The sequence below is a fragment of the Leptonotus elevatus genome, chromosome 11 (genome assembly GCF_054856555.1).
Source record: "Leptonotus elevatus isolate MCC_2025b chromosome 11, RoL_Lele_1.0, whole genome shotgun sequence".
Taxonomy (NCBI): Eukaryota; Metazoa; Chordata; class Actinopteri; order Syngnathiformes; family Syngnathidae; genus Leptonotus; species Leptonotus elevatus.
This window is the reverse complement of record NC_141249.1, coordinates 12266022-12282639: the sequence shown is the minus strand read 5'-3', so window position 1 is coordinate 12282639 and position 16618 is coordinate 12266022. Positions and strand designations below refer to the sequence as shown.

The 16618-nt window shown below is 41.4% G+C and overlaps 1 protein-coding gene across 2 annotated transcripts in view; it reads left to right on the top strand.

Annotated features, from left to right (window-relative positions):
* The window catches only part of arhgef18b (rho/rac guanine nucleotide exchange factor (GEF) 18b), a 51814-nt gene extending 36412 nt beyond the window's left edge, over positions 1–15402 (top strand). For both annotated transcript variants that reach the window (XM_086089795.1, XM_086089794.1), the window contains 3 exons: positions 8090–8441; positions 10454–10597; positions 12192–15402. In XM_086089795.1, the coding sequence (XP_085945921.1) occupies positions 8090–8441; positions 10454–10597; positions 12192–12517 (822 nt within the window). In that variant the 3' untranslated portion in view covers positions 12518–15402. The remainder of the gene's footprint in view (positions 1–8089; positions 8442–10453; positions 10598–12191) is intronic.
* The last annotated feature ends 1216 nt before the right edge of the window (positions 15403–16618 follow it).

Here is a 16618-nt window from a genome sequence, read left to right as displayed (position 1 = left end):
CACACCCTCGCTTCATCAAAAACACATTAAACAGCCTTTTCATCGGCTGCGACCCTGGGTTGTGGTCCAGGCTCCAGGCCAGCCTGATATCAGCAGCCATTTAATGCCTACCACCAAACATTAGGAGTCATCAGCAAACCGTAGCGCTATAATTAGACCTCATAAAAAAAAAAAAGGCAAGACACGCCTCTGCGCTTGTTTGTGTATCTCTGAAGTTGAACATATGTAGGAGTGAGGGAGGATGGAGCGAGTCGCAGCATGTGAAGACTTCAGAGAAACTTCTTTCATGTGTTATCTCATCTGATTAGGCTAGGCCCTTTTGATTAGGAAGGCCTTGGATACAGACTTTTCCATTGGCTCATACCCAGCATGTGTAAGGTTGCACAATAGTCACTGTTACCGCGCTGCATGAGCCTGAAAACCTTTCATGACGGCTCATATAACAGTACAGTAGAAATCATTTAGAACCTAAGGGTACATTCACACAACAACAACAAATGGCTTTGTGAAAAGAATTTGCTTGACTTTTTTTAAAGTTTTAAATACAGTGGATCATTGTTCACTCCTGCCAAAACCACTGAAAACCTAATAGGTGGCCAATCAGGGCAGGCCAGTATAGTCCAGTAACCATTACATGCACAGAGTACAGTGTTCCCTCATTTCTCGCGGGTTCATCTTTCGCAGCCTCGCTGTTTCGCGGATTTTTTTTACAGCGTGCGTTTTGGTTTGTTTGATATATTAAAAAATTTTTTTACTGTGTATGCACGCGCCGTCAGACAGCTCAGCGCACCGTCTGCCACCCTCCCCACGGTTCACGCAGCGCTCAAGTGGAGTTTCGGGGGCACTGCTGCGATGCAGTCCCGCGGTCAAAATGGGTTTATGTGTCCTGCCTCATATCTTCATCATTAAAATTAAGATTGTCCGCCCCGAACCAGTCGTGGCTGTTTGAAAGTCCTCGGTGGAGGTCTTTGGGCGGCCGTACCCCCCGAACCCTACGTCCTACCAGGGACATACGGCCATCCGTGGATTCGTCACAGCGAGACCTTTCCAACGGTGTATGGCCCGTCGCGTTCGCGACTTTGAATAGAATAAAAAGTGAATAGACCCATGGCCGGCCACCAGCAGCAATGCGCTTCCAAGCTTATTGGTCAAAAAGGATTTCTCAGCCTCGTATCATCGTCATTAAAATTAGTCAATTCTAACAGTTGTTTTGTTGTTGTTGTGTGTGTTTTATTATTATTATTATTATTATTATTTTATTTATTTATTTATTAAGGACAACATACCGGCCTGGAAAAAAATGGATCGTTAGCCGTTATATTTTTGTTTCTCAAATAAATGTTTTGGATATTAGTTTAATTCGATTTTATTGTTATTATAAAATCGACAAATGTTTGAACACTGGGAGTGTATAGGCCTACTGTATTTGAATAAGGGATACAGTATGTGAGAAAATGTTAAAGCCTATTGGAGAAAAGTGCATTTGCGGTGAGTTGTTGGCCTTAAAACATATAACATTGTAAATGAAAAAATATATGGTATAAACAAAAAAATATTTAGAAGAAACAAAAAATATATATACTGTGCTGTATTAGTAGTAAATTAAAAAAAACATACTTTTAATGGAAAAATGACTGTAAATGAGAAAAGAACGTGTATATGATGAATGAAAAAGCATTCATAATAAACTAAAAATCATACCAAAACAAAAAAACATATAATAAACGAAAAAATATATACCATTAAAGGAAAATAAATACAATTGACGCGGATTTCCATTATCACAGGTCGTTTTTGGAATGTAACATCCGCGATAAACAAGGGAACACTGTCGCTTTGGGGATAATGCGATTCTTGTAGGCACAAAAGCAATATAGTAAATATACACTTTGCTGGAGAAGTTCTGTAAGCACCTATGCAGTGCTGTTTTCCATGTTTTGGTATTTGGCTGTAGCAAACTCAAGCAGCCCAGACTGATTAGTTAACCTGCATGTCCTTCAATCCAGACTCTGAATTTAGAGAGATCCATTTATATGTTTGTTTTTAACTTACACTTTGTCGTTTTCATGTAAATGAACAACACAAACGGCATTATTTTGTTTTTCAATTAAATACGGTCGGCCCTAAGTGGACTAAATGGAATTAACTTGAATAATAAAATGGTCAACGACTGTAAAACAACTTTGCTTTGCAAGGTCACTTGTTAAACAGTAATCTGCATCTTTTCTTTCTACGCTTTGAATGATCATTTCAACCTCGGCTACCTCTTTTCTCCAGGCTGTTGTATGACGTTACTCGAGTGTGTATCCTGTAGGCGGAAAAAACCCCATGAGTAATATTACCACCTCCACCTACATACCTATGACTGCTTTCTTCAACAATCAGCCAGAAGCAGTTTGTGTGGAAAGCAAATCTAAGAGTGCACTTAGGTTGGAGGCAAGGGCGCACACTGTCTGTGTAGCCACTTACCACATGTTTGGCTTTTAGTACACTCTGACTCTTCTGCTACAATATTCTTGTCCATTTGCCCACCAAATTAATTTTCTCCTCCTATGTAGCTAAATAATTGAACCAAAAATATTTGAAAAGTCTCCCAGTATATTAACTACAACCACACTAATAAACATATAACCCTCTTCTATACAGAGATTATGCAAAATTGGTGTGTCAGAGCCGTAACGGAAGACCTGGCATTTATTCGCCTGTACCTTTTTTATAGACGTTTAGTAGATATTGCCTCAACAGTGCACGCTTTCACACAGCGACACAAATCCTGCAATCTGATTAGACGCGCGTGAAGACAACAATGCCAGCGCCAGCCTCTTGTGAGAAGTGTAAAATATTTGTTAGACAGAGACAATTGAGTTACACTACAGGGTGGGAGAAGCGAGTCTTGGTTGTTAAACGCTCCAGTTCCACCATTACACTGGCCAGAAAATGTATTCTCAAGTGACTTCAGTGCCCCATCCTGTGCTTGTGTCCAAATTCACAAGGCTGGGTCCACCGAAGGCCGAAATTGTCGACAGCACGCACGGACTTACATACGAATGGATTGTCAATACTGCTCGTCAGTAGCACATTGACCGACAATCCATTCATGTGTAAATCAGTCATAAGTCCGTTCGTGCCGTTGAGTCGCGCCGGGAGTGATGTCATGCAGCCGACAAATTCGGCCTTCGGAGGATTCAGCCTTGTGAATTTGGACTCAAGTTGTGTCTGTCTTTCATACATAAAATAAACTCAGAGGATTTGAAATAAAATGAAGACTTCTCTGACATAAAATATTTGTCAATCGAAATTGATCAATACCGGTACTATCTTAGATATTTTCATACAGCTCTTGCATTCAAATTTATGATTGTACAACATCCAATGTTGTAGCCAAATAGTATTAGATTCCCCCTGCCCCCCCAAACGATCAAATTTTGTGTCTTATTTTTGTGTTTAATTTGAATTGGACCATTTCTGGATATCATACGTTAGCGTTAGTATGAATCAATATTGTGCATATACAGTATATACATCTTAGGCACAATTTCGTTTTCAGACACACTCAACCACCACTCACATGGCCCATGGAAACTCCATTCTCAGGTGATCATGTTACCTCTGATCACCTTATGCAGGTCAGCCACCTTCGCCCTCCTCAAGAGAGTCCATTGTGTAGTGTTAGCCGAGGCGCTCGTCGGGCTCTGTATGATTTGGGAGTATCCGAGTGGTTTTCAGGATGAGAGGAACCCGTCTGTATAATTAGCTAGCGCAAGCCTGTCATTAGCAGAAGCCACTGGAAGACCGCCAGTGCTAATTGTTTGTGTGCTGTCAGTCAGGGCTGTTTATGTTCCCCTGCTTCCGCGCAGTTTCCTGCCCTGGAAACCTGCCGCCTCTGCTGCTCCATGCCAGTCACCTTGTAGAGGGAACAATGGGAGGTCTATTTCATGCTAAGACGAGCCAGTGTTCATGGAGGAAGACTGATGGAGGCAAAGAAGAAGGAGGGAGTAGGGTTGAACAAGGGACTTTTGCCGACTTTTCCCACTGAAGGGCCTCTCTGTGCCTCAGGGCTTCCCATCATGCTCAGCTGTTCGAGCTGGGCTCCAAACACAGTCGCAGTTTATTGGGTTTGCTCTCCACGACTCGCCAAGTGTTCCATATCTCCTCTGGATGTATTCTCCATCATTGCTCATAATATGGCCTTTGCAAGGGATACAAAAAGCTAACGTTTACATTAACGCTGGTGTCAGTCTGACATTTGGGTTGCTCACATTTGGTGTATAAAATCCATCCATTCATTTTCTGAACCGCTTATGGCACTTTTGAAACAGTCTGACATTTATTTGGCCTTTATCTTTTAATGCCACTCAACTTCATGGGTTTTATGCTTCTTTTTCAAGAAACTAAAGATAATTTTTAGGAGTTGTCACCTGGAGTAAAATCTTCCATATACATATCTATATTAAACATGATCCATTGTAGCACTAGCCAGTGACTCTTTAATAATGGTCACTACAATTTAGTAATTATGTTTAGTCAATGTGCTTTTCACTGTTCAAGGGGATTCCCTAGTTCAGTAGATTGTCAGTAATTGCTTCTTTTTTCCATCCCATTTAATCTCTTACCCTTCCTATTTTTTTTTTCTGGATCTGCTTTAAAAAGTCCTGACTGGAATCAGTAAAAAGAAAGAAACTGAAAAGCAAAAGACATAAACCACAACAAAGGGACTGAACCTTCCATGTGGAGACAGTTTGACGATCATCATCTTAACCCACTAAAAGTTTCTGTGGTTCATCCAAACGTTAAATATAGCATGGATGCAATAGATATTATAAACAACCAGGAAACATTTTTTTTATATCATTCAACATGCCGTCAAAGGGTTTCAAGCTCTGTGTAAAACTTACTATATGAGGGGAAAAAATGAGCAAGTTACTGCTGATATCACACCGCAAATATCAAATAAATCTCAGTAAAAGTTGTCAACGCACTTTTCATGGAGAGGATTTTGGTCTGTGTGACTTCATATATTTGCAGTGCATATTGTACAAAAACAACTGTGGTAAAGTGTTGAAGGGAAGGTCATATGGAGGTTGTATTAATATTACTAATACACACACAATGCCCCTGAAGCTCTACAATTCAGTTCAACCAAATTTCTTGTGAACATTTTGCCTTAAAAATGTGAATTTCCCCATCATGCAGTACTTGACAAATCCAGTGATCATCTTGAAGATTAACTCCAGGAGTATTTTGCTTTTTTGTTTGCTTTTATTGTGTGTGATGCCACCACTGAAAGGTTCTAGTAGTGATAAAGAGGAAAAACCCATGACATTAGAAACCTACCGTAAATGGAATTTTGTACTACATAGCATTAGCATAGTGCTGAAAAGCAGCAATGACAATGACAATTCTGATTCTACCTCTTTTTTTTCTGGCTGCTCAGTGCATTACGGCTAGATCTAAGGAACACAACTCAGAGTTGGTGCAGCCTTTTATGCAAATAAACCATATGCTATGTTTATGCAAATTGACTTGCATCCTCTGTGTGTCAGAGGTCAGATGAATGCGGTATAGGAATTACAGCAGTTTGTATTTGTGTATCCCACTTTTGAAGAGACCAAAAGTCATCATAAATCAAACTTTCACTTATTAATACTTGGTTGTGAATGCTTTGCAGCCAATTGCAGCCTGAAGTCTGGAATGTATAGATCATCAGACGCTGGATATCATCCCTGGTGATGCTCTGCCAGGCCTCTAGTGCACCTCTCTTTAGTTCCTGCTTCTTTTTAAGGCATTTTCTCTTCAGTTTTGTCTTCAGCAAGTGAAATGCATGATTAATCAAGTTCAAGTCTGATGATTGACATTCCCATTGCATAACATTCCACTTATTTGCTTTAAAAACTATTTTGTTGCTTTCACAGTATGCTTTCGGTCATTGTCCATTTCCAATAATATTGCCTTCTGAATTCCGCTGCTTTTGTTTGCAATCACATCATCAATGCACACAAGGGAATCAGTTCCATTGGTAGCCATATATGCCCGCTTCACCGATGATTATTTTATATCATGAGCAATTCCTTTCCTTCTCCATACTCTTCTCCTCCCATCTTTCTGGTACAAGTTGATATTTTGTTCCAGAACTGTAAATGCTTTTGGGCAAACTCTGATCTGGCCTTCCTGTTTTTGGAGGCTCACCAGTGGTTCAACATCTTGTAATGAACTCTCTGTATTCAATCTTCTCTTAATTGCTGTCTTTGACACACATATAGTACACCGCCCGACCAGAGAGTGTTCATGAGCTGGCCAGCTGTTTCGAAGGGGATTTCTTCACCCGGTGGTCTTCTATGTCTATTGGTGGTGCAGAGCTCACTGATGCTTTCTTTCTTATTAGGAATGTTCCAAACAGTTGATTTGGCTGAACCTAACGTTAGAGAAGATTATGAGAATGTGTTGATGTACCAATTTTTATGGACCCAACTGTAGTTACTTACAAAGTGTTACTTAAAAAACTGCCTGTACAGTTCTGAGGTTTGAGGTTCTGTGGTTTGGCGTTCGAATCTCTTCTCTGGCCTTCCTGAAGTGGGGTTTGTGTGTTCTCCCTGTGCTTCCGTGGGTTTTCTCCGGGTACTCTGGCTTCCTCCCACAATCCAAAAACAGTCAGCTGGGATAGGCTGCAGCTCACCTGTGACCCTAATGAGCGCATGCATGGATATTTCTTATAAGGAAAAAGTAGTTTGGACTGCAAGCAAAAAAATGCTTACAGGTTTTTCTGTAAAAAAAATTATACTGATAGTCAATATAACGGTGGCTGTAGCTCTGGAGGCAGGATGTACTCTATTGTTCGAGAGGTCCTTTTGGTCAATGTAGATTAGACGATAATGTTGTCACGTGCAGATCATCTTTCACTCTCTCTTGTAGTTCAGTGTACAATGCACTGTTTGTTCCCGCAGACATTTACATGTTCTTCCTGCGTGTCTAAACAGCCTCTTTAGGCAGACACGCCTCTGTGTACACAGGGACTATTAAGGGTATTATGTTCTCTCATTCTGGGCGATTGTCCATTTGTGTGTGTCGTCCTTTAGCGTCTTAAGAACACATCAAAAGCTCAAGCGGCAAATTTAGCGAAGCGTGTGCTCAGCAGAAAGAGCAGCATGTGTTTCTGATTCTCTCTGCGGCCCATAAATGCGCCTTCTGCTCTCCAGATTGTGTTTCTCTCGTGGCACCGAGCCACGCAGACGCTTTACAATACACGTGTGTCATTTCTGCTTTCAAGCGCCCTTGGTTTCTAACAGAACTGAACCACAGATGCAATATAGAGGTGAAAGTGCTGGGATATCTTGCGCTGATGCCTAAAGGAAGTGAAAATGTCTGATGGTACAATTATTTGTCATTGTCTCTCACAAATTCATGGTTGCTACGAGTTTCAAACACGATACAGACAAAAGTATGACACCCTGTATGATATATGGATGGAAATGTAAAGCTATACAATATTCTCATCTGAGAAGGCGTTCAGACTTTTGCCTATTCATCAAGAAGAATGTTTGCGGGTTTGAATTTTCATGTTTCATTTGATGTCCTTCGAAAGACGTTTTCTATTTGTTGCTTTATTATTGGAACCTGATTGTTTTGGTTAACAGCTTTTACGTGTTTTATAAACAATTTTATTGTTTGTGAAATTGTACATAAACCATGCATCTGTATTGAGATGAAAAGCATTTTTCCATCTTGTTAGTTTACAACAGTCGTGACGAACGCTTTTCGAGGTTAGGAACAAATGCGGCATAAGAAGCAAACACTAAGTTACCGCCATATTTATTGTTTTTCCTTTTGACTGTTTTGTATTTGGAATCAGAATCAGATTTCTTGGCGAAAAACTTAGGAATTTGACATCAAAGTTACAACTTGTCTGAAAAACATGGAAAATAACAATGATCAACAGGGGGGGGGAGACATAACGGGAAGCCTGGCGGTTCTCTACTTAGTGGCCCGAGTTTCCTAGATGGGGGGGGGGGGGGGTGCATTGAAAAAAATTATGGTAAAAAACTAGCTTATAGTATAACAGCCCCCCCCCCCAATACTCTTACTTCTCTTCCAGGTGGCTCCCATGTCCGGCAGTCTAAACGGAGAGCTGCTCTTATCGTCTGGCCTCAGCAACTCTACCGGCCTCTCTGACACATCCCTGCCCCCGAAGCCCTTGGTGCGTGGCAGCATGTCAGTGGCACCGGCCGACTACCCGGAGCGGCCCGAGGTGACGTTGCGGCGAGACGCCAGCTCCTCCACCCTGCCGCTGAAGACGGAGGTGCCGCTGCACCTCTTCAGCACCACCAACCAGCAGCACAAATTGGTGGGGGTGCAGCAGCAGATCCCCACCAAGCTGGCCGCCCTCAGCAGCGGCAAAGGCAAGGGAATGAAGAGCGGAAAGGCCTCGCAGCGCACCGACAGCACTGGTAAGCAGCCAAGCGCCATTTTGATGCAATCAGCATGTGGCAAGGTGAGCCATAGGACATCTCCTGATAAGGATTTCGCCACGGGAACCTGCTTATGTCAGCCAGACTCTTTGGAAGGACATTAACATTCTCACAGACTTTTGCTTTCCCAGAAGGCTTGTGAAATATGAGGTTTATTTTGGGATACACTCATCTTCTTGTAATAAAAGTATCCGGGGTAACAGAAAACTTAAATCCATCTATTCATACAAAATAAAATCATCTCTTTATATTGTATATGATCGCCAGCCACAAATATTAATTTAGCAATGTTTATTTCGGTTGTTGGAGTTTGCTAGTTCGCCACAGATCTTTGTTCTTCCGCCCAGCTTCAAGATGTGGCTTCAAACATCCTCTTTGACAGGCTTGTTTCTCAGAACTGGAATTGAAGAGGCATTACGCTGGTGCTGAACGCGACTAAAACAATGATGTTGAGCTTTTTATCAAAGTGTTACTGGAATAATCCAGACAGTGTGCGTGTGGTATGCAAGAAAGGTTGTCTTATTTTCCTTTGATGCTAAATCTGCAGATAAATAGAGGCGCTGTATTATGCACCATTGCGGTATTACTTGAAGTCTGCTCATGTGTGATGTTTGCTGTTATAGCAATTAAAAGATTATAACAGATTTGATCTGCGGACAAGTGGAGCGATTGTAGAAAGTAGGGCCAAAAACATCAAAAGCAGGAGAAAAAAAACAGGTTGGAGATTTACGCGGCAATAGTCAGGACCGCGCCAGATTTGATTTAGAGATGAAACATCTGTACACAGAGACGCTATGCTGAGATGTGAAGTTTTATTTGTTTTTACCTCAATGAGATGAGATGAGAAGCCAATAAAACATCACAATCACTTAGCAAGCCTGATAACCTCTAATACTCATATCTCCATAATTTTTCCATAATCATTTTTGATACTAACATTTTCTGCATAATTTCATACCACATCCCTTTTCTGCTCGCACCTTGTACACAGTTCCATCATTTATTATTCCATTACTATCTCTCATTCTATCTATAATAGCTATTCACTCATTCTATAATCTAGAATAAACACCCCTTAATTTCATGCACTTTCGTTGTACTTTGTCAAGTAGAAACCAAAATAGTTTCTATACACTTCTAATGAATTGTGTTGGTTACATAAAAAAATGATTCTATTGCAGGGGTGTCAAACTCATATTAACTCAGGGGCCGCATGGAGAAAAATATATCAAGTTGGCCGGATCGCTCAAATAATTGTATATTACTTAAAAACAATTGCCGTCAATTTTACGCAGATTTTCGGTATTTGTGGGCCAGCCCTAAATTACGGAGCTCAACTGTAATCATATTGTTCCAAAAAATAATACGAATGCAAATGGAACGTGGCAACACTTTGCCTGTATGAGTTTCGGACATGTTAAATCGACCTGTTTTGCATATATATTGTTCCCAGAATGCATTGTGTGGCGCAGTTAATGAAGTTATAAGGACGTTAATCCTTGTCATATGTATTTGTGTTACCAGTAATTGAATTTGTGTCGTAATGAACACGTTTATGTCGGTCTATGATTTTTAAAACACATTTTTTTAAACAAACCGTAACTTTAGGTTGCGTGTTAAATAATGAAATCCAGGACGATTCCGTGTACAAGTTGCCTTGCTCATCTGAGGACCGCTTGTGAAATTACGAATTGATATGTTTTGATTGTGGCCAGCTGATTAATTGGTCCGACATTACAACAATATTTTTTTTTACTTTACATAATCGTCTCGCGGGCCGTATGTTTGACACCCCTGTCCTATTGCCTTGTGAGAGATAACCATTATCAATTAAGTGGCTCGTTAGAATCACGTTAGTGCTCCGAATTGGGTCGCCCCGTGCTTTATCAAATAATGAGAGGAGCTAAGCCGCCCCAATTTAGTGTTGGAATCCAATTTCACAATGAAACGACCCTCTTAATCTTCTCCTCCTCCGTCCCTCCCTCCCTCAGCCTCAGTGGACATGAAGCAGATTCTCCCGCTGAAGCTGTCGGCGCGTGACGACAACGCCCTCAAAGCCAAGCGCTCGGTCAGCCCCCACCAGCAAGTACCGATGTCTGCGTCTCCTCTGCCGCCCTCCCTCCACCATCACGGAGGTACACACGCACACACACACACATGGACCGTCTCTCACAAACATAGCTGAATAAATTTCACACACGCATTCATCGACCCCACCCGTCTTTGTTTTTCTCGCGGCCTCTCCCTGTGTAAACATCTATCAGTGTCACATTCTATACAATGATTAATTGTATGTTGGCGCCCAGACTTTAACACTACTACTAGGATTTTTTTCAAATAGTGTCAGGATTAGGGTTTGAACGACTAAAGATATATTGAGGTCGGCTATAATGTGATGAAAATCCAGTCGAAGTCAATTAATTGAGGACTTCACTGATATTTTTTCAGCAGAGTGCACCAGGGACCAGTTTCATGTCAAGATATATTTCAAACAAATAAAAACATTGATTAAAAATACAACTCAACATTACCATATTTTTCGGACTTCAAGTCACACTTCTTTTTTTTGTGTGCTGATTCTGCATTTTATACTCGGATGTGACTTACAGTTAAAATTTGAGCTCGAACTGTCAGCCAAAATCCGGTTGGGTTCGAAATTCCGCTTTTAAATACGGAAAAGTTTTTCTTTTTAATTTAAAATGGTTTACCTGAACTACAATCCTGTGTTGTATTGTGACCAAAGGTAGAATCGCCACAAACTAAACGACCGATATGTCACAAATGAGTTGTCATAACTACTTGCGCAGCCTGCTATAGAAGGAGGGGTGGTGATGCATCAAAATTAATGGCCAACCACCCAAAAAAGTATCAGACCAAGATTTTACCTTTTCGCTTCAATGTGACACAGGATTCTAGTTAAGGTCAAGCCCTTTTAAACTACAAAGGAAAACCTTTCCGTTGTTAGAAGCGAATTTTCGAATCCAACCGGAACTAGCGCGTCAACACGATGAGGGAACGGGGATTTTGGGTGACACTCTGAGCTCTAATTTTATTATACTGTTATACAAATCACACCTGAGGCTTGGTATTGGGTTTTGTGAAATAAATGTCTACAAAAAATGCGACCAGAGCAACTTACAGTCTGAAAAATATGGTACAATGAATGTAGTAGTTGTATTTAGTGGGAGCCCTGCGCATTATTTTCTCTTCAAGTTGGCTGCTTTCATCCTAATGTAGCATGTTGTAAGATGGAACATCGTAGCCAGCCCCCCCTCCCTCCAAAAAAAAGCATTTCTTTGTTCAACTGTTTATATTTCATTTGTATTTTTAGTGTGATTGAGAATAGACTTGCATACGATATTTTGCAAGTGGCCATGATGCTACCAGTCTTATTCTCTTTTTTTTTCTAGGACAGTTATACATGATTGTCGCATATACTGGCTGTAAGCCGTACTGCAACAATTACATGTTTTCATATGAATAAAGTTCTCATTATCACACGTCGTTGCCAACACGTTATAAGTCATAATATTGTGGCCACAAAGATGGAGCTTCACTTCAATTCCTTGCCTCATCCGGTCCGTGGTCCTGCTGGTATGTGTATTTTAAGTCGAGGTGTGATCAGAATAACTGCATTTCCCGAAAACGACATGTCAAAAACACGATTAATTTAGTATTATCATTAATTCAACTCTAATTATTACCTTTGTCAAATCAAACCTTCATTAGATCTTCAACAAAGTCCTTTGGACGCTTCCGGACTGGATTGTCAATCCACCATTATCAGCGGCAACCACCCCGCGACTATCCAGAAGCCCCCGGTGCCGCCCCCTCTGCAGTCTTCCGTGCAGTCTCCCGCCATCCCGGCGCACTCGCACGCCACCGCATCGCTCCACTTCCCGACCCAGGTGCAGCCGCAATGCCTGGGCCCGAACCCCCACGTGCTCGTGCAGGGCCTCGGCCTCAGCCACAGCATGTCGCTCCCGCCGCCGCCGCCACCGCCCTACAACATCAACACAGAAGACCTCAACAAGGAAGACGTCATCTTCTTCTAAACTCTTGCTTTGAAACAGCCGACCCGGCGGTCTTCTTTTTTACTTATAGCTCGTTTCTGAACCCAAACAAAAGCACCGCAAGCGCGGCAACCTTGGGCTTCTTTAAATGAACGTCCGCCGATCCAAAGATAGCAGCCAGTGATTTGAAGACGGGACTGCCAGGTGCGGAAGCGTTGAAGGAGGGAGGCCCGATTCACGTGCGCCTCGGCAGGAAGTCCCAAGTGACGGAACGCTGTCTGCTCGATGGTTCATTTGCACAGTGTAAATACTCCATTCCTGACTCTTGAATGAGCCATATGGTTCATTTTTTTCTTTTAATGGTTTGTACAGATGTCAGACTCTTAGTCTGGATCATCTAATCACTTCTGTTCTTAATTATGCTTTTATGGAACATTTTATTTGCAATCAGGTGCTGTTTTCCAGCTCGGACAAGCCCGGGAATGAGCTTTTCAGTACATGTTAGACACCACACCTTCACTCACTTGGAATGAATTTCCCAAAATCGACTTTCCCTCCCCTTTCCATCCATTTTTTTGTAATATACTGTTTATTCTGTATAGGGAGCCCAACCCTGCTGACTAATCATCCTTTTCAAATTGAAGCGTAACAAGAACTATTCTGAATTGACGTCAAATCATAATTGCTGTGATTGATGTTATTGGCCTGCCGCTTGAAGGAAAAATATTTTCCCGTACTGTAACTCCGTCATGCCGAGACTCGAAGGACAAAGCCCCGAAGGTCATTACTGTGGAAAAGCTTGAAGCTGTTTGAACACATTCCTCACTTCCGCTCTTCCTCCTCTGTGAGCCGCAGTCACGCGGGGAAGGACTCGCACCTTCACGTCTTGGCCCGCTGATCATTTTTCTGTCACATTGGGGTCACCTTATGTGGGATATATGTTGGAACATGACAATTTTATTTCAAGCCTAAGGTACCAGCTATGACAACTGTGTGTGTGTGTGTGTGTGTGTGTGTGTGTGTGTGTGTATGCGCGCACACGTGTATGTGTGATTGATTACTGATGACGTGTCATTAGCAGATACTGCGACGGAAAGCTGATGTCAGTTTTGAATGAGATTGAAGAAACATGTCCATCCCATGACATCCTTTAACTTAAGCGGAAATGTCTGTGAATCCCGTCACAGATATTTGTCTCGTGTATATTGTGTAGATTTTTGTACATATTCTGTGTTCATCTTTACATTAGGTACAGACTTTATTTGGTATAACGTTAATAGACGGTCAGAAAAAACAAATTCGCTCAATTGTGTTAATCTCTTTTCTGTTTATGTAGCATTGAAGTCAAGGTGCACTGGCCGCCATTTTTCTCCTATTCCTACGTCTCACCAGCAAAATCCACTTGTTTCACTCAACCAAAGAGATGTTCACTGACTCTCGGGTCAAGTCATTTTCTCTCCCTGCTCTTTTTGTGCTCCATTACTGATACTTTTCGAAACACGATTTTATGTTTGCAAAAGCAAAAATCATCTGAAGCTTATCAGCATGCGAGCGCGCTCTCAAAACTGCTGAGCAAGCAGAAATTTTTATTTCAACATCCATCAAGTGTCCTCATCAGCTTTGTTGACGGTTCGGCAAACAAACGTCTACTGGCAAAGACAACTGAGCTGGCAGTGGCTCGTCGTCTGTTCAGTCTTGGCACATAAAACATCCAGTGAAGCCCAAAATGTTTCATAACTCTGGCCATATTTTAAGTTAGTGACAGAAACGAGAGTGGAAGAAAGCGACAGAAAAACAATAAATTACAGATTTGCAACAAAATGCATATTGCATAGAAATGTTACCCAAAAAAATGACCTGACCTGAATGTCATACATTTCATTGTTCTCATGGCGTTGGATTGGTCTATCAAGCCTGTTGCACGAACTGAGGCCAGAATGTCTTCTAAGACAACCAGAACAGTCCAGTTGTGATCAATTTATTGCAATGAGAATGAAATGAATCTGGATGAAGGAGAATATTCGCAAGCATATTTCCCCATTTGTGCCCATTTCACTGCATTGTGCCTGCAATGCTCACAAAAAAAGTAGGATAATTCTAATTGGCTTTTGACGGAAATTTATGGATGAACCTAAAATACGCCGTAATATTTCTAGGCGTACTTAATTTGACCTTCAATATGGATCTTCTCCTGCTAACAGCCGTTTTGCAGCCATGATATATCCACATATTGATATAAACATGCGATTTACCAATTATCACAGTATTCTGATGATTCTGAATATGTCACGATCACATGACACCGTCGCTTCCGCAAATACATAAACATTTAACAATACAAAGACATTCAAAGGCCGACATGATTTTTCTTGAATGTTGATACAAAGTACGAGACGTCCGCTGGTACTCGCATGACGTTCCAATTACAGTATATGCAATGGAAAACTGTCAATTCATTTTATGGCAACTTTTTTCTCCATACGGGCAGGAAAAAAAAGCATTTTAGTTGTGCTACGAGTCTTAAACGCTGACCTGTTTAACATTCATGTTTATTTTAACTGTGGAGTCAACGTCACGTCACTGTACACTTGCTTACAAACAAAAAAACACACTTTTAATCCTCAATTTCTTTTTTCTTTTTTTATGCTCGTGTTGGACCTTTCTTATGTGTGAATAATTGTATTTGCTCTGCCAACTTTTTACACTAGTCACTTTGGATAGTAGCCTACTTGAAGGGGGAAAATTATTGTTATAAGGCTTATTTTTATTATGACTGAGTTTGTTCGCTGTAAAATGGCATTAGTAGTGCACAACAAAAGAGTTTTTGTATCATTTTGTATTTTATTCACTGTAAGACGTTAGAATAACGTGGACACAGACCGCTGCCTTAGACAAGTTTTAGTATTAAAACAAAAAATGTGCAGAAATGCTTGTGTTATTTTTGTGTTTGTCTCCTTTAACCAACTATGCACGAAACCAAATCTCTTCCTTTGTGCAACTGCTAAACGTTTGTGCTACGTGTGTCATGGTGCATCACTATTTGGATGTCATGAAAATAATCCCCGACCACCCACTGGCTGAATGTCACTCTTGTTGCAGCGCATGATAAGGCTGCGGCAGCAGACAAAGCTCCAGTTCAAGTGTGGTCTTAGTGGTTACGTTTAACCAGTCAGGAGGTCCGCTCACTCGTGTGTGTGTGTGTGTGTGTGTGTGTCGGTGTCCTGGCCAGAAAGACATTGCAGCAGTGACTCGTTTTTGTATTTTTTAATTTTGCTGTATTGTCTGCTATCATTAGTGGCTTTCCTCTTGTCTCCTCGCAACTATTATTATTCCAGGCTGTTTCCTCCCTGGGGGCGGAGAGGAAGCAGCAGATTCCTTGCCGTCTCTCTCGGGCTGCTTGGACCATTACGTCCAGTCTCCACGTCTCTACGCTCGGGCGACTTCCAGCTCAACACTTCACTAAATAACAAAACACACAAAGCCTTTCAAGTCCATGCGGATCATCTTGGACGGAAGGATAGGTTGAAACATACAGCCGCAAGATATTTGTCACCGTCATACTGATTTAAAAAAATATATAAAGAAATCGTGGAGCCAAGTGACTATATTCAAGTGAGAGGATGATCTTAATTTAGTTAGGCCATAGCCTTGTCTAATATGAAAGACCACCATCTTGTGGCATTGTTAGCAATTTCAAACCTTTAGCGGAAGTATTTTCACCCTCAGGGCAGCTTTACCTCCTCACATCAAACCTTCCTAGCAAACCACTATGGATTTCTGAGGAATTTAATGTCACCCAGTTAGCCGGGAGTGATTCTACATCTGAGCCTTCTCGAACCACAAAGTTAAACAAACAGATGCTCCGCAGAGACAGACGTGTACACACACACACAAAACCTCCCTGAAGGCCTCAAAAACACACACAGATCAGTTTTTGGGCTACACTGGGTTTCAATTTGGTTTCTCAGCATTTGGGAGTCGCGTGTTTTTTTTAAGTATTCTATAGTTTGACACTGTAGTGAAACAAAAACATTGTTCTACTTTGTCTCCGAGGCTGCCAAATCAATGAGTGAATTAGGATCACAAACCCCAAAAGAGCGGGATTCTGAATTTTTTTCAGGATCCAAAGTGATTATACGTAAT